The sequence below is a fragment of the Rana temporaria genome, chromosome 2 (assembly GCF_905171775.1).
Source record: "Rana temporaria chromosome 2, aRanTem1.1, whole genome shotgun sequence".
Classification (NCBI taxonomy): domain Eukaryota; kingdom Metazoa; phylum Chordata; class Amphibia; order Anura; family Ranidae; genus Rana; species Rana temporaria.
In genome coordinates, this window is record NC_053490.1 from 223735062 (window position 1) to 223762633 (window position 27572).

General features: G+C 43.0%; 1 protein-coding gene and 1 pseudogene across 1 annotated transcript in view; both read right to left on the bottom strand.

Annotated features, from left to right (window-relative positions):
* The window catches only part of DMD (dystrophin), a 2981380-nt gene that overhangs the window by 1053115 nt on the left and 1900693 nt on the right, over positions 1–27572 (bottom strand). The window contains exon 49 of the mRNA XM_040336499.1: positions 20181–20282. Within this exon, the coding sequence (XP_040192433.1) occupies positions 20181–20282 (102 nt within the window). The remainder of the gene's footprint in view (positions 1–20180; positions 20283–27572) is intronic.
* Positions 19633–19963, bottom strand: LOC120928734 (annotated as a pseudogene).

Below are 27572 nucleotides of genomic sequence, written 5' to 3' on the forward strand. Positions count from 1 at the left end.
AGAAACGTTTTTATTATATAAAATGACATGCATGACACAGGACAGACCACTAGGGACAAGGGGGGTGTGTTTTTTTTACATACAGTACTGTAATCTATAAGATTACAGTATACTGTATGTATAGTGTTTGTTTACTTTTTTGAATTTGGCGCCGTTCTCCGTCCCCGTGCGTCGTAACGTCGCAGGGAACGGAGATCGGCGTCACACGGAGGCACTGTGTGAATTCTAGCGAGGTCCTGCTCGCTCACACAGCGCGGTGGCATCGCTGGATCCAGGGACAAGGTAAGTAAAACTCCCTGTACATCCAGCGAGGCGAGCCCGAGTCTGACTCGGGGTTACCGATCCTAGCCCAAAAATCTCACCCCGAGTCAGACTCGGGAACACCGCCCAGGAGGTTAAAGTATGGCCGTCGTCCCCGCGTCGAAATGTAAAAAAAATTTTGTCTTGCGTAAAACATCCGGGAATACGAAAGTATGCTACGCACGTCGCATGTCGTCGCCGTTCGAAAAAATTACGTCACTTCACGCAAAGCACGGCGGGAGCGCGCCTAATTTAAATGGCACACGCCCATTTGAATTACGCGGGCTTACGCCGGAGGCCGCCAGCGTAGGTTTTCATTGCAAGTTCTTTGTGAATCAGGCACTTGCGATGAAAATTTGCGGCGTTGTAACGTATCTACGATACGTTACGCCGCCGCACTTCTACGTGAATCTGGCCCTGTCTCTAAGTATTTTTTCTTAAATAATACATCTGTTTCAAATTTTGAAAAACATACAAAGTACATATATAGTAAGGTGGAAGGTAACCATTTCTCTCAAAAAAGCATACATGGAAGTCCACAGGAGACATAATACAGGGACAGAACATGTACAATAAGAATACAGAACAGGGCATGGTAAGAGGCAGAGTCCTGCTGTCTATGTCAATGGACGCATCAGCAGGACTTGGGACTTGGGAGCAAGCCCACACGGGTGCCCCCCATAAAAGTGGATTTCAGTGGGGGCACCCAATCAAGAGGAGGAGGCAGGAGCGCTGTGCGGGCACCCCGGAAAATAGGATTAGGGCTGCTCTGTGCAAAACCATTGCACAGAGCATGTAAGTATAGGCATGTTTGTTATTTTTATTTTTACAAAAATCAAAGGTTTACACCTAGGACTATTTTTGTGGAACTTTATATCCCTGCACATTAAGAAATCCTAATTTAACGAATGTCATAGTAAACAAAAAAGGGATCAACAAGGCTTGTGCAAAGTAATGACCCCAGGCTGAGATCCCAAGGGAGAGGCAAAACACATGGAAGAAAGGAAGAAGAACTTAGCATGCTACAGAAAAGGGTGTGGAATAAGAATAGGGTGAATGCAGGTCAAGGAGGCAACAGAGACGGGAAGGTGGAGGGACAGGGAAAAGGTGAAAAGGAAGCCCTCTGGGTTGCTCATTAAGTAATTATTATTCCTTATGTGGCGGTCCTCCATGTAATCTATGTGGGACCACAGCATCTGAAGTTAGATTTCATGAGCCAGGGCTGTTTGCTAAAGCTTTGATTGTAAGGTCAGGGACTTTGAAACTATAGTCTCTAATGCCTCCACGCAGCCATGAAAACCCTGCAGGATTCTGGGTAAGAGACAGGAGGTTGAACTATCCTCAGACCTGTGAAAGAAAGTCCTTATGTCTATTGTGGTGTCCAAGAGATCCACAGAGTCTGTAGTTTGTATTTTTTTCATGTTGGTCTTACCCATTGCAGGTAAAAAGAAGGTACTGAAAAGGATCTGGGCTGTGAAAGTCTGGATTAGGTGCAAGAACAGCAGAGAACATCTCCATACAGCCATCAACAAACCACACCCCTAGATTGTTACCAAATCATACCAATTACAGTTGGTTTAGGAAACAACTGCATGTCTCTGGGCAATTCCAAGACAATAACTTATACTGCCTGACCAATAAACCTCAAGGGAGGAATAAATAACACAGATCAAAATTTGTGTTTTTGAGATGTCTACACAGCACATAATCTTGCACACTCAGGCAATATAAGCTGTAGTGAAAGGCAGACCTGTTCAAGATCAGGAGAGGTGAGCTGTCACCTTAAAGCTATGGACACTGGAGGGATGACATTACTGCTCTATTGAGTCTGCAGCATTGTCAGCTCTCAGTCTCTACAGACAGAGGGCCATATTCTGAAAGAATCTCCGCCTGCTTCGCTTAGGGCACTTACACTCCGCTGTCCCAACTTACTGGAGCAGGTGTTGTATTCCCCAACCACTTGCTCCATAACTTGGGACAGCAGAGTGTAAGTGTCCCGGCGTAGCCTGGCGGATCTCCAAGGGGGCGGCTTCTATTCAAATGAAGCGCGCCCCCGATGCAAAAGAACTGGGCATGCGCCGGGCTGCAAAAAGCCCAGTGCGCATGCTCCAGTTCTCGGCGGAAAACGTCAATGACGCCGACGTGTGCGTCATTGACGTAAAGTCGTATTCAAGAACGACTTACGTAAACGACGTATCCGACGAAAAAACACGACGGGGACCCGACGCCATCCGTAACATGGCCTACGCGAGACTTGCGGAAACTTACCCCTCATATAGCAGGGGTAAGTTTCCGCTTACGCAAACGATGTTAGCGACGCGAACTCGTTCGGGAATCGGCGTAGAAGGATCATTTGCATATGCAAATGACTCCTTCACGTAAATGCCATCTAGCGGCGGCCGGCGTCATTGCATTTAAGATCCGCCAGTGTAAGTGACTTACAGATGGCGGATCTTAAGTGTATCTATGCAAAAATGATTCTGAGAATCAGGAGCATAGATACACTGGCCAAAAAAGGGAGTTACGATGGAGTATCCTGAGATACTCCATCGTAACTTCTCTGAGAATATGGCCCAGACACATTTGTCCATAAGTGATCATAGAAAGTGAAAAATAAATATATTAAAAATATTAATAATCAAGAGTTCAATCGGTGATTGTGTGAAAAAGAAATCCAGATGAATTTCATAAAACGGTGCAGATTCCAATCAAGTGACCAAAGAAAGATCATCCACCAAGAAAAAACAGATGGCCTCTCACCTCAATCATTCGACCCTCAAGGAGTCACATAGCGTGGTATTACAATCAAGAATCCTGAATCTGGCAGACAGCAGATCAATAGACAGCTCCGGATGTCAATCACAGGCTCAGAAAGATATATGGTGTGGCACTCAGAACCGAGTGCAGGTAAACAGGCAAGTAACGCTAACAAGCGTGTGCAGCATACGATAGAAGCTGTCATCGCGGGTGACGTCAGCACGTAACTTCTCCCCCTCATAGGTTATGTCCCATGGGCGGGACTTCATCAGCGTCGGGTATGGAGATAGTGAAGGCGTCCCGCAATTGGGCATATATACCATGCTGGGGCGTCGTTATGGCAACCACCATAAACAAATCAATCAAGTAACGGCCCGCGTCGTATGCTCAAAATAGCTAGAGCACAAAGCCACAAAGGGCCAGGCTCAGTAACAATTCAATAAATCAAGGATAAACACGCCCAACAATCTGGCCACTGACCGGACGTGAAGAACCTTGTAAATTTATGGATTTAATTAATTAATATTAAAAATATAAACAAATATATATGACAAAATATTAAAAAAAAGGTAAAGGAGAGATATTCTCCATGATACACAAAACTACTAAAATTTAACATGCCAATAGTGTGATCAACCTCAAAATAGAAATTGATAAAAAGGTCAGATATCCAAATATGCCACATAAATTCCACCAAATGACTGCTTATCTGATGATGAATCTATTAAAAATGGTGCGATTTCTTCACCGAAAAAGGTTTTGATTTAATTAGATTACTGTTGTCCCGCAAACAGCGGAAAAATAAGTGGTTAGAAAGTCAGATTAAAGCCATTTATGATCGCATTGAACAGTTCAAATACACTCCTGAATGTATTCATCTCTCTGGAGAACTTAAAACCAAACTTGTCAAATAGGATGAGGAAATTCAGGAGAAAAAACGCAAAAAGTTTTTGCGAGATACAAATGACTTTGGAGTGCTTAATGTGTATAAATGGCAATCTCTGACCACTCCTTCTACTGGACAGGGTCATTCGTTACCTATGGACACGACTGAGCCAGTCCCCATACTCTCAACTCAGGACCCCCATGGACCTAGGACCAATCCAGGGGTCTCTGTCGCCACACCTATCAGATCAGCTACTTCCACAGGTAGAGGTAGTGGTACTTCTAAATCTAGGGGTAAGGGAAGGGTTAGAGGGAGGGGTAATCATCAACCAGGTAGGGAATCCTATCCTAAACCATCTACCTATCATGATCACCCACCTTGGAGACCGCCACCTAATAGGGGTAATGGGGATCCAAGAGGGAGAGGTGGCTTCCCCTCTAGAGCCCCTACCCACATACAATTACTATGCTCCTTTGCAGAATTATTGGGATGAGCCCCCTCCTAATAATCAGCATTTTTTAGGACAGGGGAGGACCCTTTGGAGGGGCTCGCCCCCACATCTGTCTGCATGGACCAATGATTGGAGAGAACCTTGTTTCCCCCCGACTCCGATTCCCAAAGGGCAAAAAAGAAAAAATCCAGAGGAATCAGGGGGGGGGGGGGGCGACAAGTCCAAAAGGCAAAGGCACAGGTATTTTTAATTTAAGTGGTGTCCCTTTATCTGATGATGAGACATGTGTGCTGGATAAAGGCCTTCAGTATCTCAATAAATTTCAGACATATGTTAATGTTCAGAAGTATGTTCGGGGTTTAAATATGAAGAAGTATTTTCTTTCAAATCCCATTCAGAGAAACTTCTCCACATCCACTTCAAAACATTCTAATCTTAGAAATAAATCTGTTTTCAATCCTCAATATAATGACACCAGACATTTGGATGTCTTTAGAAATTTGGTATGTAATGACCTTGAGGGTCTAGCTTTTAAAAAAGTCAGGGATTCTCAATATATTCAACGCGGGATTCTGTCATTGGAAAAACGTAATGACATAGTCATCCGCCCAGTGGATAAGGGGGGCGGTTTAGTGGTCCTCAGTAAGACCTATTACCACGAAGAGATGGAGTGACCGCAATACTTACCTTTTATTACCTGGCAACCCCATGGTCAAATTTAAAAATGAGTTACATTCCTTGATAGAGGATGGTATAGATAGGGGGGTTCTTAATGCTAAGGAGGTGGCTTATCTGGACCCCTTTCATTGCCGCACCCCTATCATATTGTCAGGGGATGCCTACGCAGGCATCTGAGTACTGGGTAACAGGTCAATGGGCTGCACTAACGGAAATAGGCACCAAGATAGTGAAAAATATATGTTTATTAAAGGTTAAGCACACGTGCAAAACAATCATAGAAAACCCCCAAGACAAGCAAGCAAGACACAGCAAACTATAAACCACCAGAACTAGTGAATGAATATATACCAGAAATCAGAGCGTAACTAGCAGGTAATGCAGGGATGAGACACAAGCAAGTCCAAGGTTCAAGCCGGGGGTCCAGGATAGGAGAGAGCAGCAAAGTCCAAAAGTACAAGCCGGGGTCAATAAGCGACAAAGGGGAGAACCAGAGTCCAGGGCAGGGAGCAAATCAGGAACAGGTTGGCTACAGCTATCAGATCAGGCAGGGAACAGGCTGACAAGCAAAATACTTAAGCACTGACCTGTAGTGAAGGTCTGATTATATACCTGTAGCAGTTCACCTTAATTGAGAGGAGTCATCCCATGGGAGACACCCGCTGGTGGACACCAGAACTGCACCCCTGTTACTGGGAGAAACAGTGCCACCAGCAGGTGACCAAAGCCATGACACAGATCATGACAGTTCCCCCCCCCCCCCAAGGAGTGGCCTCTGGACACTCCATTCTGCCCTTGCCCTGGTAGTGCATGTAGATGCGGAAAGGTCCCAAAAAGTCTTCCGGTCAAAGTCTCTTAACCCATTGGGAGACAAGCCCCCCGACTCCATAAACAGAGCATGCATCCTACCACCACCAGGGTCTGGAAGTTTGGATCTAGCGGTGAAAACAGGCAGGGCAACATGTATAAACCTCTCGGGGGCCGACAACACGAGAGCATCATAATCAGACTGATGATAGGACAGGGAAGAATCAGCGGCAAGCTGAGCATCCGGAACTGGTTTAACAGGTACCAAGACATCAGGCTGGGCGGAGGGCACCGGATCATAAGGCTTGGTAGCGAGCCTCGAGACATCAGGCTGGGAAGGTGACACATCAGGCTGAAAGGCAGGAACCGGGCCGCCAGGCTGGGCAGCAGACGGTGGCAGATCAGGCTGGACAGCAGACGGTGGCAAATCAGGCTGGACAGCAGACGGTGGCAAATCAGGCTGGACAGCAGACGGTGGCAAATCAGGCTGGACAGCAGATGGTGGCAAATCAGGCTGGACAGCAGACGGTGGCAGATCAGGCTGGACAGCGGACGGTGGCAGATCATGCTCGACAGCAGACGGTGGCAGATCAGGCTGGACAGCAGACGGTGGCAGATCAGGCTGGACAGCAGACGGTGGCAGATCAGGCTGGACAGCAGACGGTGGCAGATCAGGCTGGACAGCAGACGATGGCAGATCAGACTGGACAGCAGACGGTGGCAGATCAGGAAGAACAGCAGGTGCATCGGACTGGATAGCAGGTACTGGAACGTTAAACTGGACAGAAGGTACTGGAACTCTGGACTGGACAACGGGCACAGACACTGGCACATCAGACAGAACAGCAGGTGCTGGCACAACAGAAAGAACAGCAGGTGCATCGGACTGGATAGCAGGTACTGGAACTTTAAACTGGGCAGCAGGTACTGGAACTGTAGACTGGGCAACGGGCACAGACACTGGCACATCAGACAGAACAGCAGGTGCTCCAGACTGGATAGCAGGCACTGGAACTTTAAACTGGACAGAAGGTACTGGAACTGTAGACTGGGCAACGGGCACAAGCACTGGCACATCAGACAGAACAGCAGGTGCTGGCACAACAGGAAGAACAGCAGGTGCATCGGACTGGATAGCAGGTACTGGAACTTTAAACTGGGCAGCAGGTACTGGAACTGTAGACTGGGCAACGGGTACAGGCACTGGCACATCAAACAGAACAGCAGGTGCATCGGACTGGATAGCAGGTACTGTAACTTTAAACTGGGCAGCAGGTACAACAAGCTGAGCGGCTGGCACTGGAACAGGCTGAAGCAGGTTGGCTGAAGTGGATGCAGATTGGGTTAGTGGCAGGATCAAGTGGGTTGGAAAAAAACTTTTTCTTCTTCTTTGGTTTCACCACTGAGGATTTGTATATGGGTATAGGGTTGGAGGTAATGGATACAGCTGGTAGGGGTGAAGAGCGGAGGGGTGGTGAAACAGAGGGTCCCAACCTTGAAGAGGATTTTGGTGGAACAAACGGAGGCAGTTGAGAAGCAGCAAAAGGGTTAAAGGCAGGGTAAGTTCAGCAGGAGGAAACAGAGGACTGGTACTGTGTTGTTAGCAGGGTGTATTGTTCAGCAAAAGTGGGAATTGGGGGTAAAGAAAAAGACATCCCAGCAGGTTGGTAACTAGAAATGGATGGTTGGGAGCTGACAGGGGCTGAGTACAACAAACTAGACCAAGCTTGTAATAATGGTTGCACAAAATCAGGTTTGCACACAGCTTGTCTGACCAGAGACTGCACAGAATCAATGCATGCTGCAATCACCTGTTGAGGACAAGCTGAGTACTGCTCATGAAAAAAGGCTGAATCATCTTCCAACAGCCACACCAAAGACTCTACCTGAGCTGCACTAAAAGGAGGTGTGTAATCATCACGCCCAGTAGCAACATCAGACTGAGCCAACTCTGTGCAGACCCGAATCAATGGCTGCACATCATCAAACAAAAAACTGCCCTGATCAACAAAAACATGAGCCATACGGATACATTCCAATAACTCCTCTCTAGTGTATTCACTTAATTCCTGATAGCAGAAATCTCTGTCATCTGTTGCCAGGAGTGACAGGTACAAAATATCTTCCAGATGCATTTTATAATAGCAAATTCAACGCGGGATTCTGTCATTGGAAAAACGTAATGACATAGTCATCCGCCCAGTGGATAAGGGGGGCGGTTTAGTGGTCCTCAGTAAGACCTATTACCACGAAGAGATGGAGTGACCGCAATACTTACCTTTTATTACCTGGCAACCCCATGGTCAAATTTAAAAATGAGTTACATTCCTTGATAGAGGATGGTATAGATAGGGGGGTTCTTAATGCTAAGGAGGTGGCTTATCTGGACCCCTTTCATTGCCGCACCCCTATCATATTGTCAGGGGATGCCTACGCAGGCATCTGAGTACTGGGTAACAGGTCAATGGGCTGCACTAACGGAAATAGGCACCAAGATAGTGAAAGATATATGTTTATTAAAGGTTAAGCACACGTGCAAAACAATCATAGAAAACCCCCAAGACAAGCAAGCAAGACACAGCAAACTATAAACCACCAGAACTAGTGAATGAATATATACCAGAAATCAGAGCGTAACTAGCAGGTAATGCAGGGATGAGACACAAGCAAGTCCAAGGTTCAAGCCGGGGGTCCAGGATAGGAGAGAGCAGCAAAGTCCAAAAGTACAAGCCGGGGTCAATAAGCGACAAAGGGGAGAACCAGAGTCCAGGGCAGGGAGCAAATCAGGAACAGGTTGGCTACAGCTATCAGATCAAGCAGGGAACAGGCTGACAAGCAAAATACTGAAGCACTGACCTGTAGTGAAGGGCGGGATTATATACCTGTAGCAGTTCACTTTAATTGAGAGGAGTCATCCCATGGGAGACACCCGCTGGTGGACACCAGAACTGCACCCCTGTTACTGGGAGAAACAGTGCCACCAGCAGGTGACCAAAGCCATGACACAGATCATGACACATATATTTCCTATCGAAGTTACACAAAGATGCAGAACGGCCACTTGGTCGTCCGATCGTAAATTGCATAGATTCAGTTACTTCACGCCTAGGCCAATATCTGGATTTTTTTCTGCAACCTTTGGTATGCAAATTGCCAGCTTATCTTCGTGACACTAAGCAGATCATCCAGATTTCGGACTCTATTTCCTGCACACCAAATACCATTTTGGTCACAGCAGATGTAGGGTCTTTGTACACGATCATTGGTCATGAAGCGGCACTTTCTTCTGTCCTTTGGGCATTAGAATCCACTGATCTTAGTAACGATCATGTACAATTTCTATTGGAGAGCCTTAGATTTTGCCTTTTAAAAAATTATTGTTGGTTCGATATAGATTTTTATTTGCAACGATGCGGCATTGCTATGGGGGCCCATTTTGCACCCAGTGTGGCCAATTTATTCATTGCTCACTGGGAGCAGGATGTTGTTTTCCATGAGAGACCACCCCAGCTCCTTTGTTATAGGAGATACATCAATGACTTCATAATGATTTGGGAGGGCGATATGTCCACCCTCCAGGAGTTTATGAATAGACTCAATAACAACAATAGGAATATCATCCTTACCTGGACAGTTTCCCATGAGCAAGTCACTTTTCTTGATTTAGAAATATTCAAAAGAGAATCTACATTACATACCAGAAACCATTTCAAAGTAACTGATCGGAATGGTTACATTCCACTTACTAGCTGTCATCACAAGTTGTGGTTGTGTAACATTCCTAGAGGACAATTTGTCAGGCTCCGCAGAAATTGTACACTTGAGTCTGACTTCTTGTTACAGTCGCAAGAGCTGGCGACTAGGTTCACCTCTAAGGGCTACTCTCGACCTTCCATCTCACAGGAAATTGAGAAAGTGAGGGCTATTGAAAGGAATATTATCATAGCAGATAAACCCCATATTTTGGGTGAGGAAATGGTTAGCAATTATAAAATGGTGTTGGACTACAACATCTAGCATAAGAAATTCGAAATAATTATGACCAAACATTGGCCCATTCTAAAGGGTGATAGAGTCTTGGGTCCGGCCCTCCCTGACCGTCCTCAATTCATCTATAGGAAGGCCCCTTCTCTTAGGGACTGTTTGGCCCCTGGATTGGTGGACCCACCTACTTTGGCTCAACCAAAACTTTTAAATTTTTTGTCTGGCTTTTATGCTTGTGGTCGCTGTGCGACTTGTAAGCATGCTAAAGCCAATATTAAAAAGCGGAAATCCTTTTGTTCCACTGTTACACAGACTGAATACCCCATCAAACAGTTGATTACATGTACTACAGTGGGTGTCATTTACATGCTTGAATGTGGATGTGGCCTCCAATATGTGGAGCGCACACCTCTTGTGCGCTTCACATAAGGGTAGGTGAGCATGTTAGCAACATCTAGAGAGGTATAAAAACCCACAGTGTCTCCAAACACTTCAGGACTCACCATCAACGAGATCCTAAAAGCCTGAAATTCTGGGGAATAGAAAAAGTCTCAAGGCATTGGCGAGGTGGACATTATATTCGACATTTCAGTCGCCGTGAATCCTATTGGATTTATGACACCAAAGTTACCTCGCCAGCAGGGTTAAATGTTGAGTTTGATTTGAATTGCTTTATTTCGAATAGGTGATCCTATTATTATTTTTGATACTATTCTATTATGTCAGTTTTTTGTATATACTGTACTTTTATATGTATTTCTTATATGTATTTTATATATATATATTGAAGTTGTTGTATTTATAATTTTATGAAGGGGTGATCGCAGCTGACGTCTTTTTTCCTATATGCTTCAGGTTTATGTGGCATATTTGGATATCTGACCTTTTTATCAATTTCTATTTTGTGGTTGATCACACTATTGGCATGTTAAATGCAGTTTTGTGTATCATGGAGAATATCTCTCCTTTACCTTTATTTTTTATATTTTGTCATATATATTTTTTTATATTTTTAATATTAATTAAATCCATATATTTACAAGGTTCTTCACGTCCGGTCAGTGGCCAGATTGTTGGGCGTGTTTATCCTTGATTTATTGAATTGGTACTGAGCCTGGCCCTTTGTGGCTTTGTGCTCTAGCTATTATGAGCATACGATGCGGGCCGTTACTTGATTGATTCGTTTATGGTGGTTGCCATAACAACGTCCCAGCATGGTATATATGCTCAATTGCGGGGCGCCTTCACTATATCCATACCCGATGCTGATGAAGTCCCGCCCGTGGGACGTAATGTACGAGGGGGAGGAGTTACATGCTGACGTCACCCGCGATCACCGCTTCTATCGTATGCTGCACACGCTTGTTAGCGTTACTTGCCTGTGTACCTGCACTCGGTTCTGAGTCCCACACTATATATCTTTCTGAGCCTGTGATTGACATCCGGAGCTGTCTATTGATCTGCTGTCTGCCAGATTCAGGATTCTTGATTGTATACCACGCTATGTGACTCCTTGAGGGTCGAATGATTGAAGTGAGAGGCCATCTGTTTTTTCTTGGTGGAGGATCTTTCTTTGGTCACTTGATTGGAATCTGCACCGTTTATGAAATTCATCTGGATTTCTTTTTCACACAATCACCGATTGGACTCTTGATTATTAATATTTTTAATATTTTTAATATTTTTTTTGTTCACTTTCTATGATCACTTATGGACTTGTGACAATATTATTCTTACTGTTATTGCCTTTTATTTTGTTTGCGCTGCACTGTTTCACCATACATGCTATTATGGATATACGTTGTACAGTTAGCATGCATGTTTAGGCCATGACCACTTGAAATCTCATTCATTTAGAAGTCAGTTCTTGCTCTCATTTAGAGGTGTATTTGCAATTCTTCCTTTACATGTGAACAGGTACCAAATAAACCACTTCAGGATTCTGTAAGCAAAAGTCTACAAGTACAGAGTATATAACACTATAACTTTATCTGGAAAAAAGCAAAGACATTTATTTCAAATGATTTACACATGAATCTTCAAACAGCTCTACCTTGTTGTTTTAGTATACCAGTCACTTGGGACTGAAGTGTACAGTATACCAAACTGTCATAGCTCATTGTTAGATGGCAATTTATTTCCTCCTAGGCTCAGGAGAACAAAGAGAGGCTACAAAAATTCACAATGCCTTTTTAGAAGCAGGCATTTAGATGTCAATATATATAAAAAAAATCTTTAAATAAAATCATAAAAACAAAAAGAATATTTTTATTTTACTCAATAGAGACAAACTTGAAATTGGCTAGTCTGACTTTTAAATGCACATGCCATATTTATTCTTTTCTGTGAACTTTGAATTGCTATGAGCAATTCATTATTTTAAAAGGTCTCTTTTAGGGAGCTGAAGTAACTAGCTCAAGGTCACCTAGCTAGAAGATAATACAGCAGAAGCACACATGATTTATGTTATAAAACAAAAAAAGAACAATCACTCACTTTCTTCCATGTCTTGGAATTGAATACTTTTCTAACTTTAGTTTGCCAACTTTGGCACACAATGGGCCAAATCCTCAAAAGGGATACGCAGGCGGAACTGCTGTTCAGCCTGTGTATCCCTGTGCCTATCTTTGGAACTGATCCTCAGAAGCAGTTTTCCAAAGATAGGCAGAAGATCTGACATCTGTAAGACACTTACACTGTCAGATCTTAGGATGCAGTACCGCATCCGCCGCTGGGGGCATTTCGTGTTGAAATGCCGCTTTGCGTATGCAAATGAGGACTTATGGAGATCCACAAAGCTTTTCAGCTTTGTTTTTGCGGCGTAAGTTTACGTTTGCATACGTAAAATTAGGGATGCTTTTACAAAGTGTAAACTAGTTACACCTTGTAAAAACAGACCTTTTTTTTCGATTGCCGCTATTTTTTTAAAATTTTGAATTTTATTTTTCGGCGCGTAACTTTTTTTTTACCCGACGCAACTTTATTGTCCCGTCGCAATCCACAAAGCCCGGCGTAACGTAATTTCGCGCACTGCCCGTCGGGAAAATGACGTCACGAGCATGCGCAGTACGGCCGGCACGGGAGCGCGCCTCATTTAAATTGTCATCGCCCCCTGCAGAAGAGGACCGCCTTGCGCCGGAGACATTTAAGTTACACGGCCGAAAATTTCTAGGTAAGTGCTTTGTGGATCGGGCACTTAGGTAGAAATTTTCCGCCAGTGTAACTTAAATGGTAAAAGTTAAGTTAGGCTACGTTTTTGTGGATTTGCCCCAATGTGTATAAAAAATAACAGTAATAGAGAGATGTTGTAGGTGAATAAACCAATTTTTCTAAATGAAACTTGCTTTTTGGTGTGCATGTATATTTGTATGATTGGAAAAGGATGAGAGGTGATAGATAGATAGATAGATAGATAGATAGATAGATAGATAGATAGATAGATAGATAGATAGATAGATAGATAGATAGACTATGTTCTTTATAGTTGATAATGATATTGTTCCCATGACTTATTTTGCCATATGTACAGTATAAATCTGCTACAGCTCTTACTGATGACAACACAGTCTTTCATGTTTTATATTTGCAATAACTACCCATCTGCACTGGCACAATGCACAGAAGAGCAAAAATGAAAAACTTTTTTTGCCAAGGTATGAAAACATAGCTCTGAGCCTTGTACAAATTAAACCAATGATGTATCACATTTTGCACAAAGAAAAGTTTTTCTAATTTCTCAACTCCGCACTAAACTTTTAAATAGGTAGTTTATAATATTTATGCATCATACATTATTATGTAAAGCATTACATTTCCAGGAATATATGCAAAAATCTGTTTTACAGTAATGCACAAGAACAAAGCTTATTTGGTGCAAAAAATACCAGCTTTTGCAAAAACTATCCTGCAATGTTAATCATATTGGCCCGGATTCAGAAACGATTTACGTTGGCGTATCTATTGATACGCCGCGTAAATTCTATCATGCGCCGGCGTATCTTCTTTCTGTATTCAGAAAGCAAGATACGCCGAAATTTGGCTAAGATACGACTGACGCCGTCGTATATTAGTTGCATATTTACGCTGGCTGCTAGTTGGCGCTTCCGGAGATTTACGCATAGAATATGCAAATAAGGTAGATACGCCGATTCATTAACATAAAACATGCCCACCTCCTCCACATTTGAATTAGGCGGGCTTACGCCGGCCCAGTTACACTACGCCACCGTAACTTACAGCGCAAATTCTTTCTGAATACAGGACCTGCCGCTGTAAGTTACGGCGGCGTAGTGTATCTGAGATACGCTACGCCCGCCGAAAGATACGCAAATGTATCTGAATCCGGGCCATAGAGTTCAAACAGGCTCCAATAGCGATATATAGGATAAAAGAAAGACTGCAATAGTATAATTCCGTTTTATTTCAAATTAAAGTTAAAAACAGGGTGCCAAGTGGCTGCTTACTTGTGTCTGTGCCCTGGACCTGGTACTGAGGCTGAATGGCGTCTTAATTTAGTGGAGATATGGCCCCTTTGCTGTAGAGGCTGGCGTGCGTTCCACCTCTGAGAATGTTGAGCCAGCGGGACCGGAAGTAACGTAGCTGTGCGTGACCAGGTACCGCCTCGACGTACATTTTGTTACCACGTCATCAGGAAGCGTACCTAGCCACGCACTGGACAGGCTTAAATGTGTCCCTCAATCAGCTAAGGGGAGGGAATTAGACTGACGTCAGCCTCTGTCCTGGTTCCAACAGCCAAAACACTACTCCATAGCAAATTCTAATGCAATCTATATAATGTCATATACCAGGTTGCATATCAAATTATTAGCCCAGCTATAAAAACATAATAATACATTAGTGTAGCTTACATTAAATTACACAAATGGTTTACAAAAACAGATTAATATATCAAATTAAAATTAATCATTCTAAAATAATATTAATAATATAATATAATAAAATCATGAAAAGAACCACATGGGGCTCCCTATACAGCCAGAATAGTCTATTCATTGGTTATGAAACAATTTAAGTCAAGTTCAATATTGAGGCCCAACGGCTGCATGGTTCTTAAATGATACAGCCACTGGGTCTCATTCTGGGATATAGCTTTTTTAAGTTCAGTACCTCCCCAATGACTGGTGGTCCTATCTATGCCATAAAAAGGTAATTTACGAGGGTTCTTATCATCGCATAAGGCAAAGTGCCTCGAAACGCTTTGGTTGGGGAAACCTTTAATAATATTGGCCACATGCTCATTTATCCTGACCCTCAGCTCTCTTGTGGTCCTATCTACATACTGGAAGGAACAGGGACATTCCAGTACATAGGTGACATACTTGGAGTGACAGGTAATGTGCGGCTTGATGGTAAATTCTTGTTGGGTCACATTGGACTTAAATTTACTGATTTTTTTCCCATGTCTATTTGTGGTCTTACAGGATATGCAATGCATGCAATAGTGAAATCTAGACCCATTTAAAAATATTAGTGTTTTTTTCGGGGGATCTGGTACATTAGGCGCTATCATCTTCCTCAAACCCGGAGCCCTTCTGTAGATGAATTTAGGTTTTGGTGGTAAAACCTTAACCAGATCAGTATCCTTGAGCAAGATAGGCCAGAATCTTTTAAACATTTTCTCCACACTTTTATATTGTCTATGGAATCCCGAAAGGAACGCCACTTCTCCGTGATGGGGGGATCTCTTTCTGGAAACCAGCAATGTTTTCCTATCCATATTGAAAACTTTATTTTTGGTGTTCACTAATACTGGCTGAGGGTAACCTTTTTCAATGAACCTCTCAGTCAGCATATTTGCCTGCTGATCAAAATCGGTTAGTTGGTCACAATTACGGCGAATGCGTATATATTGTCCTTTGGGTATGGCTCCTAACCACTTGGTGTGATGGCAACTTGTAGTGGGCACAAATCCATTTCTGTCCGTTGTTTTGAAGAAAGTCTTCTTGCCCACATGGTTACCCTTTTTGACTAGCGTCAAATCTAAGTAGTTGGTGGAGGTCAGGCTGGACTCTGCTGTGAATCTAAGGCCATATTGAATAATATTCATATTAAATAAAAAGAGTTCTAATGTCGACTGGGACCCCTCGCACAACAAAATAACGTCATCAATGTATCTCTTATAATAAATCAAAGACCTATTGCTATCTTTGTATATCGTTTCACCTTCCCACTTATTTAGGACCAGGTTTGCTAAACTGGGGGCATAACGAGCCCCCATTGCGACACCGTTGATTTGATTATAGAATTTTCCCTGAGCCCAAAAGTAATTATTGCCCATAGCTTGTTTGAGTCCATCAACCAAGAAGTTAATTTGGGCCACTTGGAGTGTAGATTCCTCCTTAAGTGCCATAGTTACTGCTATAATGGCATCCTTCTGTTTAATGTTGGTATATAATGATTCAATATCAACTGTCATCAACCATGTATCTACGGTGACAACTATGGAGGATAGGGATTTAATGAGCTCTCTGTTGTCTTTAAGATACGATCTTCCCTGTGTGACCATGGGTTGGAAAAATATATCAAGGTATTCCCGCACTCTGGAATACAGCGACCCTATCCCACTGATGATGGGTCGACCTGGGGGATTAGTCCTATTTTTGTGGATCTTAGGTACTATGTATAGAACCAGAGTGCGCAGTACCCTCGGTAGAAGATATAGTGCCTCCTTCGTATCCAAAATGGATTTAGCAGCCCAATCATTAATCCACAAATGGAAAAAGAAAATATGGACAGCCACACTCCAAAAAAACTTGATGGTTGTCTTTATTTAAAAAAGGAAAATGCACTACAAGTCACAGCACACAACACAGGAGTAAAACAACTGACGCGTTTCGCACTATAAATTAGTGCTTAATCATAGCATTAATCCACAGAGACAGTTATCCTTACTGACAGAATAGTGACATGCCTTGTTTACATAGGCAGATCACCGCTCTGGCTCTCTGCCTAATGATCGGTGGGTTCTGGTGGACATCGAGCCTCCGGTACCCGGAGATCAGCTCCTGCGTCTAATCACAGCGGGAGTGGGTCACTGCATGCATGCCCCAGACTCAGAAGTGTTGGATCATGTACTAGGTACGTGATCTGCACAGTGAGTGGCCATGAACTGGTTAAGGAAAAGAAACAAACTTCGTACAGCAGCGTTTTAGTTCACCTGGAATGTATTGAGCTAATTTAAACTGAATGTTCAATTGGGCATTAAGCTTAGTTAGTCTTATATAATGGCTGCCATTTTTATTCAGGTAAGACAGAATATAATGACTTGCAGAATACAAGAAGCAGTAATGTAGAGCCATAGGAGTTGATTTACTAAAAGTGAATAAGACATTTATTCTGGGGCAAAAAAAGTAATTTAAAAAATAATAATTTTGCAAACAAGTGAGCTTTCACTTTGCTAGATGAACAGTCTATACTTCTTTAGTACTTCAACCCCACTGTGCATTTTCAAGTAGTTAGAGAGCATATGTAATAATTAATTATTAGCTATGTACAGAAACAACATTTTGGACACATTAACACAGTGTGATGAATATGTATGGCATGATGATGACATTGACAAATTAGAGCAAATAAATAATTGGAGATGAAAAATTAAATCACAAATTTGTTTTGGGGAAACTATTTACTAACACCTTGACGTTCTTGCAAATGTAGGAAATGCACAAACCTTTAAGAATTACAATGGTGAATCTGTCTTCTTTTGTTAATTGCCTTTTTATGAAAATAATATACTACTTCTTGCAGTGCAATATTGTCCAGTTAATGCTTCAGAAAATGCAGTATTATTATTTTAGCCTTTTTACAAACAGAGGGTTTTTAACTAATCAACAAAAGTTAGGCGAACTGTATGAACTGGCTGCATGAACATTCACTGCTTAATGTGCTTCCATTTACTGTAACCTCTGGCATTTTCTGCATATCTCTGTGCCATTTTAGGTTATTAACTGGATTTGAACTGCTTAAATTCCTATAAAAACTAAAAGAAAGGTGGTATTCTAAAACTTTTTTAACGATCATGAAAAGTTCCAGCTTTTATTGTTTTGTGTTATTAAATATACTGTTATCATACATATACAGTGCCTTGCGAAAGTATTCGGCCCCCTTGAACTTTGTGACCTTTTGCCACATTTCAGGATTCAAACATAAAGATATAAAACTGTAATTTTTTTTGAAGAATCAATAACAAGTGGGACACAATCATGAAGTGGAACAAAATTTATTGGATATTTCAAACTTTTTTAACAAATAAAAAACTCAAAAATTGGGCGTGCAAAGTTATTCAGCCCATTTACTTTCAGTGCAGCAAACTCTCTCCAGAAGTTCAGTGAGGATCTCTGAATGATCCAATGTTGACCTAAATTACTAATGATGATAAATAGAATCCACCTGTGTGTAATCAAGTCTCCGTATAAATGCACCTGCACTGTGATAGCCTCAGAGGTCCGTTTAAAGCGCAGAGAGCATCATGAAGAACAAGGAACACACCAGGCAGGTCCGAGATACTGTTGTGGAGAAGTTTAAAGCCAGATTTGGATACAAAAAGATTTCCCAAGCTTTAAACATCCCAAGGGGCACTGTGCAAGCGATAATATTGAAATGGGAGTATCAGACCACTGCAAATCTACGAAGACCTGGCCGTCCCTCTAAACTTTCAGCTCATACAAGGAGAAGACTGATCAGAGATGCAGCCAAGAGGCCCATGATCACTCTGGATGAACTGCAGAGATCTACAGCTGAGGTGGGAGACTCTGTCCATAGGACAACAATCAGTTGTATACTGCACAAATCTGGCCTTTATGGAAGAGTGGCAAGAAGAAAGCCATTTCTAAAAGAAATCAATAAAAAGTGTCGTTTAAAGTTTGCCACAAGCCACCTGGGAGACACACCAAACATGTGGAAGAAGGTGCTCTGGTCAGATGAAACCAAAATTGAACTTTTTGGCAACAATGCAAAACGTTATGTTTGGCGTAAAAGCAACACAGCTCATCACCCTGAACACACCATCCCCACTGTCAAACATGGTGGTGACAGCATCATGGTTTGGGCCTGCTTTTCTTCAGCAGGGACAGGGGAGATGGTTAAAATTGATGGGAAGATGGATGGAGCCAAATACAAACCTGATGGAGTCTGCAAAAGACCTGAGACTGGGACGGAGATTTGTCTTCCAACAAGACAATGATCCAAAACATAAAGCAAAATCTACAATGGAATGGTTCACAAATAAACATATCCAGGTGTTAGAATGGCCAAGTCAAAGTCCAGACCTGAATCCAATCGAGAATCTGTGGAAAGAACTGAAAACTGCTGTTCAAAACGCTCTCCATCCAACCTCACTGAGCTCGAGCTGTTTTGGAAGGGAGAATGGGCAAAAATTTCAGTCTCTCGATGTGCAAAACTGATAGAGACATACCCCAAGCGACTTACAGCTGTAATCGCAGCAAAAGGTGGCGCTACAAAGTATTAACTTAAGGGGCTGAATAATTATGCACGCCCAATTTTTCAGTTTTTTATTTGTTAAAAAAGTTTGAAATATCCAATAAATTTCGTTCCACTTCATGATTGTGTCCCACTTATTGTTGATTCTTAAAAAAAATTACAGTTTTATATCTTTATGTTTGAAGCCTGAAATGTGGCAAAAGGTCGCAAAGTTCAAGGGGGCCGAATACTTTCACAAGGCACTGTATTTCAAATGTACAAACCAGTCCTCAAAAACATTTTAAAATGATTTAGAAGATGGTCAGAATAGCTATGTTTTGAAGAATGCCCAGAAGACTAATTCTCTAATCACAAAAAAAGAAAAGACTAATTTCAGAATGGCAGCTTCTTGCTCTGCCAACTCCCTTGCAATGCGTGCAGCTTCTTCTTCTTTCTTTCTTTTTCTCTTCCGCCTCAATCCTTCTTTCTTCTTCAGCTTTTGGCTTTAAATATGCATATCATGAACTGCCATAGCTAATCCCAAACAGTAATGCAGAATACCTGGCAAACTTGATGAGCGGGGACATTTGCACGGGAGGAACCTCTTCTCTCCTCCAATAACACCGCTCACCGTGTTCTAAAACTTTTGACTGGTAATGTATATATTAGATTCCCTTTAAGACATTATACACAGGTGTACTTGTAAAGAAAGTCTCTGTGATGTAAGAAAATTAGTCATGAGGTGTAATGGAATTACAATTGGGGCCATGGCTATGACATGTAAAGATGATTGCTCCGTGAAGCTCAGGCTGGTCCATGTGAACATTACATTCTAAAAATGAAATCAATAACAGTATAATATTGATATTGGACATTTACCTTTACAGGATAGGACACAGATTTCTCTGTATGCAGCTGATAACCCTTAGACAATATGCTTTCCACATGTGGCTTTTTTGCTGTTATAACATCCTCTGTTTCCTAAAAGGGGAAAAGAAAACCATTACACATGAATGCAGCATATTAATGCTAATAAATTAATAGATAATGGGGTTGAGTTACATAATTAGTAGTGAAAGTTTTAACTTAGTGAATAGGGTGAAGCCATGTTAACGTTTCAATAATCGTCATGTGCTGGGGAAATTGGAAAAGAAGATATATTTGTATATGATTTCATGTTGCATGTGAACTGTTTTGGCATATTCACTTGGCTAAGTGAACATTCACTACTTTTTAAATCAGCCCAAAATGTGTAAGTGAAACTCAGTTACATCTCAAAATTGGTTTAAATGGTTTACACATATTAACATTTTATTTTTAAGGTTTAATTACTAAGGTTAATAAATGTTAACCGCTAAATATTAACTGTATTGCTTTTAGGTTTCTTCTGTTTTCTAGAATTGAACAACAGGCTCCTAATATGAAAAAAAACATGGACTTTTTATGTTTTCAGGGAATTTTCTACTTTTTAGCAAAGAAGAGGATTAATAATCTCACACAAGAGTAAGGCCCCTTTCACACGAATGGACCGTCTATCTGTTTTTCTTCCATCTGTCAACAGACAATGCATTCCTATGGGCAAACGGATGACCATCCGCTACCATCTGTTAACCTTCGATTTACAGTTTTTTTTACATACAAGGTTACGTCGAGATCCATGAAAACGATTATTAACTGATGTTAACTGACAATGTCGATGAACGTCTGATCAGTTAAGATCCGTTTTGAAGAAATAATTGTGAACTCAACCTATGACCCAAGCAGTAGTTGGACAATAGAAAGTACTTTGGAAGTCAATACCCAAGGAGAACAACGGTCAGAGATGTCTCCCAGGAGCAACTCCTAGTCACAATCTGCTTTTTCCTGCTCTCCTTTCACCACATATAGGCAAATATGACAAACAATGTCACACTGTTCCAATTTTTTTTGGAATTCATCGCACAAAGCAGATAGCACACACAAGGACAAATGAAGGACACAGCAAGGACAAGTCACTCACTGAAAACTGCAATGCAACATGGGAGGAGAAATTATTTCTGGGTAATTTCATCAAAGCCACAGAAACTGCTGTAAACGGATCGAAACGGATGCAAAAACAGATGTAAAAATGGATGTAAACGGGTTAATTTTGGGATGTTAATGGAACAGAAAGCAGCAGAAAATGGAGATTAACTGAACGGAAGATGGGTGAAGCAACAGATAACAACTGATACATTTTTAATGTGGCTAAACTGATGGTGCCCATGTGAATGAGGCCTTAGTTACTTTGCGGATACGCCGCAAGATCACTTTTATCGGTGGTGGGAGAGGGGCCCCCTTTCCATCCCTCTCCGGTGCCTTTCGCCGCTTTCCGGAGCCATCGGCAGTGGCGGAGGTGATCAGATCCTCTCATGTCAGTGGCCTGGAGATGAGTGGGCCATTTTCATACCACTGCAGGGCGGAAGCCCAAAACATTACTTCTGCCCAATGCTCTTAGAGGGCCATTTTTTTTAGAATGACATTACATTTATTTATTTTTAATTTTAGTCTACATATGTGATCTGAGGTCTTTTTGACCCCAGATATCATATTTAAAAGGACCTGTCATGCTTTTTTTTAATAACAAGGCACGTTTACATGCCTTGTAATAGGTATAACAGTGACCCATTAAAAAAAAAAAACAGTGTCAAAATTAAAAAATAAAATAAATAAGATTTCTTTTTTTAAAGCACCCCGTCCTGGCAAGCTCACGCGCAGAAGCAAACGCATACAGTAGGTATTTGTGATATTGTGTTTGTAGCACGACAGCATCGCGCTGATTCTCGGCGACATGGTGCCGAGATCTCGCCGACATCTCGCCCTCACTGGAATAGTGACAGCACATCCCAGCAAGCGCGTCATAGAAGCGACGGGAGATCCGACTTGGATTCCCGCCAATTCTACACGTGTGCGGCATTTGTTATGAATCCTGAGGGGGAAGTCCCCGCCGGATTTTAAATACAAATTCGGCATGGGTTCCCCCCTCAGGAGCATACCGGGCCCTTGGGTCTGTTATGGGTTGTAAGGAGAACCCCCCTACGCCGAAAAAACGGCGTAGGGGGTCCCCCTACAATCCATACCAGACCCGTATCCAAAGCACGCTACCCGGCCGGCCAGGAAGGGAGTGGGGACGAGCGAGCGCCCCCCCCCCCTCCTGAGCCGTACCAGGCTGCATGCCCTCAACATGGGGGGGTTGGGTGCTCTGGGGCAGGGGGGCGCACTGCGGCCCCCCCACCTCAGAGCACCCTGTCCCCATGTTGATGAGGACAGGGCCCCTTCCCGACAACCCTGGCCGTTGGTTGTCGGGGTATGCGGGCGGGAGGCTTATCGGAATCTGGGAGCCCCCTTTAATAAGGGGGCCCCCAGATACCGGCCCCCCACCCTAAGTGAATGGATATGGGGTACATCTGAGGCTCTGAGGCCCCCCCCTGGCCCAGAGCACCCAACCCCCCCATGTTGAGGGCATGCAGCCTGGTACGGCTCAGGAGGGGGGGGGGGCGCTCGCTCGTCCCCACTCCCTTCCTGGCCGGCCGGGTAGCGTGCTTTGGATACGGGTCTGGTATGGATTGTAGGGGGACCCCCTACGCCATTTTTTCAGCGTAGGGGGGGTTCTCCTTACAACCCATAACAGACCCAAGGGCCCGGTATGCTCCTGAGGGGGGAACCCATGCCGAATTTTTATTTAAAATCCGGCGGGGTCTTCCCCCTCAGGATTCATAACTAACGCCGCACACGTGTAGAATTGGCAGGAATCCAAGTCGGATCTCCCGTCGCTTCTATGACGGCGCTGGCTCCCGCGATGGGGCTCGTAGGTGGTCAATCTCGCTGAGAAAGGGAGCGAGATTGACACAATATCAGGTTCACCTACTGTACATGAGCAGCGCCCACAAAGGAAAACTGTGTTCAACCACATATGTGAGGTATCGCCACCATTGGTAGAGAGAGCAATAATTCTAGCCCTAGACCTCCTCTGTAACTCAAAACATGCAACCTGTAGAATTTTTCAAACGTCGCCTATGGTGATTTTTAAGGGTAAAAGCTTGCCGCCATTCCACAAGCAACTTTGAAGCGAGACATGTTGGGTATAAATTTACTAGGCGTAACATTATTTTTCACAATATAAAAAAATTGGGCTAACTTTACTGTTGTCTATTTTGTAATTCAAAAAAGTGTTTTTTTTTTATAAAAAAAAATGCGCTTGTAAGACCGCTGCACAAATATGGTGTGACAAAAAGTATTGTAACAACCGTCGATTTATTCTCCAGGGTGTTAGAAGAAAATGTATATATAATGTTTGGGGTTCAAAGTAATTTTCTAGCAAAAAAAAAATGTTTTAACTTGTAAACACCAAATCTCAGAAAGAGGCTCGATCCTTAAAGTGGGGGTTCACCCCAAATTTTTTTTTTAACATTACATTCAGTCGAGTTGTCATAATGACAATCGGCTGTTTTTTTTTAATTTTATCCCCATACATACCGTATTTTCACCGCCACTTCCGGGTATGTCATCTGCGGGACTGGGCGTTCCTATCTGATTGACAGACTTCCGACCGTCGCATACAGCGCGTCACGAGTTGCCGAAAGAAGCCGAACGTCGGTGCGGCTCTATACGGCGCCTGCGCACCGACGTTCGGCTTCTTTCGGCAACTCGTGACGCGCAGTATGCGACGGTCGGAAGCCTGTCAATCAATTAGGAACGCCCAGTCCCACAGAAGACATACCCGGAAGCGGCGGTGAAAATACGGTATGTACGGGGATAAAAAAACAAAAACAGCCGATTGTCATTATGACAACTCGGCTGAATGTAATGTTAAAAATTTATTTTTTGGGTGAACCTCCGCTTTAAGTGGTTAAAAAGAAAGGCACCCAAAAACATTGTAAGTGTTGATGTCTGCTGCAATATATATATATTTTTTAACTTGAAGGGTTTAATAACACTCTAAATATTGTCTTGACCACGCTCATATAACCTCTGTGTTTTCTGTGTGTGATTAAGGATACACGAGAGCTTTTCATTGCCGTTGTTGAAACAAATCAAGTGGCATAAGATGTATGAGCAGCAATTTTGCACATCTTAATGTGTCAGAGAGAAACATTTTAAATACATAAAACATTAACAAACTTTAATAATAGATTTTTAAAAGGCCATTTGCCAGTGGGAAGCAGAAATCATGACAGATTTTGCCTGTCAAGTAGCAATTTTTCCAAAGGTCTACAGCAAATGTGACACTGCATTAATACACACAGACATTAACATGAAACTAGCACTCTGCTTCTAAACAGATTTACACTCTGCTTTTTCAGAGGAAACTTACAGAACTACATGCTTTTCCCCAGATGTTTGAAAGACAATAATACTTTTATATCTTGCCGCCATAAAAATAAACTTTCCAGCCAACAGCTACAAAAGTGCATTAATACATTTTTGAAGTATACTGATACACACTTGGCTTGATCTTACTTTGCCTCCTGATCAGACTTTTTTGTTTGGGTAGTTTTTCCCAAACTGGACATCTGCTTAGAAAAATGTATAGCAAAACATTGAAGTTGATAGAAAAGATGCGTGACTCATGAAAAATCAGTGATACTGATTGACAGCTCTATAGCTGGTATGGTTGTCAAAGGTATGTCAAAAATAACACATAAGTTAGGGCTCATGTACACTATCGTTTCTAAACTCGGGTTTAGGAGCTTTATGCATTTTTTTATGAAAGCTCCTAAACTCAACTCCATAAAATATGTGAATGTGCAAATAAATAGTCTCAAAATAGCCAAATTGCGATAATTAGCATGAAAATGGAATTCACTATAGCGCTTGGGACAAAATACTTCCAAAATCAAATTCACTATAGTTTCTAGACAACAGAGACCGTCCAAATCATTATTCTTTCTAGAAACACTGGAATTGCACATGGAAATAATGTTTTGAGCATTATATAATAGCCTTAAAAATGTGGTATATTGTTTAAAGATAATCTGCTTTTAAAATGATAACTTCTGATAACCAAAAAGGTTTGTCATGGTTGTTATTAGCTTGATTTGTATCCCTGCTTTTCTAATGTGATTTTTAACCACTTCAATACCGGGCTTTTATACACACCTCATTACCGAGCCTATTCTGGCACTTCTCTCCTACATGTAAAAATCATCATTCTTTTGCTAGAAAATTACGCAGAACCCCCAAATATTATATATGTTTTTTTATCAGACACCCTAGGGAATAAAACAACAGTCATTGCAACGTTTTATCTTGCACGGTATTCACGCAATAATTTTTCAAACGCCCTTTTTTGGGAAAAAAATTGTTTCATGAATTGAAAAAATAACAAAGCAGTAAAGTTAGCCCAATTTTTTTGTATAATGTGAAAGATTATGTTACACCGAGTAAATAGATACCTAACATGTCACGCTTTAAATTTGCGCATACTCATGGAATGGCGCCAAACTTTGGTACTTAAAAATCTCCATAGGCAACGCTTTAATTTTTTTTTACAGGTTACCAGTTTAGATTTACAGAGGGGATCTAGTTCTAGATTTGTTGCTGGCACTCTAACGCACGCGGCGATACCTCACATATGTGGTTTTAATGGCGTTCACATATGTCAGCGGCAGTGGCGGCCCGTCCATAGGGGGCGCGGGGGCGCCGCCCCCCAAAGCTACTCATCAAAAAAAAAAAAAAAAATGAAAAAAAAAATAATAAAAAAAAAAATGACATTTTTTTTTTTTTTTTAATATAACATGTCCCTTTAAGTGTGTGTGTGTGGGGGGGCGGAGCGCCGGCCACAGAGGTGCTGTGGGAAGCATGATGTCATCGAAATCGTGAGATTTGGCAAGCCGCAAGCAAATCTATCGGCTGGCTTTTATACTGCCCATGGAGCGCAAAGCTCCACGCTCGCACAACCACTCTGTGCTGGATGTGTCCTGTTGGTGGTTAGTGATTGGCTGGTCCATAGGACTTAGGGCGGTGCTTTTATCAGACCAACCAATCACTTCCGGTTTTCTGTGTGACTCATCCTGGCTAGTCTGAACATGAGAGAATTCGGCCAGGGGTCGGGACAGCTCACTGAAGCTGCTGGCAGGTAATTAGGCAGAGAGTTGTGCTCTCAGGACGTGCAGCAGTTTCCTGTGTACTTTGTGTAGTGGATCTGGGGGGGTAGAAGGGGGGGAGTGCAGTGAAGGGCTGAGAAGCTTTTAGCACATTTCCTGGGGACAGTAATCTGGATGGGGCTGCTAGTGTTATATGTGTGGCAGGTAGGGGGAGGGGCAGCCTGGGACGTAGTGGATAATGTTAGAATAGTTGTTCAGGCTGTCGTCTCCTCTCCTCTCATCCAGCTAAATTTGCTCCCAGTCTGAGAGCAGAGATTAGAGGTTCTCCTTGGCAGGGGGATCAGATCAAACTGGATGGCATGGTGACATTGTGCTGGGAAGACAGGAGGAGGAGAAGACAAGCTTCCTTCACTGTACACTGATCTGTGCTGGATCAGGCAGATCTACATTCTCCTCCTGATCATTAAATATCTCCTTCATTGCTCCATCATATCCATTCCATCCATTCATCCATCCATCCATCCACCCCACCCATCCACCCCACCCATCCATCCATTCCACCCACCCCACCCCATCCATCTCACCCACCCACCCATCCCATTCATCCACCCACCCCATTCATCCACCCCACCCATCCATCCATTCCACCCACCCCACCCCATCCATCTCACCCACCCATCCCATTCATCCACCCACCCCATTCATCCACCCCACCCATCCCATCCATTCCACCCACCCCATTCATCCACCCCACCCATCCATCAATTCCACCCACCCCACCCATCCACCCATCCCATCCATCCCACACCATTCATCCACCCATCCCATCCATTCCACCCCATTCATCCACCCCACCCCACACCATTCATCCACCCATCCCATCCATCCCACACCATTCATCCACCCATCCCATCCATCCACCCACCCCACCCATCCTATCCATTCCACCCCATTCATCCACCCACCCACCCCACTCCACCCCATTCATCCACCCATCCTATTCCACTCACCCCACCCATCCATCCATTCCACCCACCCCACCCCATTCATCCACCCATCCCATCCCATTCATCCACCCACCCCATTCATCCACCCCACCCATCCATCCATTCCACCCACCCCACCCCATCCATCTCACCCACCCATCCCATTCATCCACCCACCCCATTCATCCACCCCACCCATCCCATCCATTCCACCCACCCCA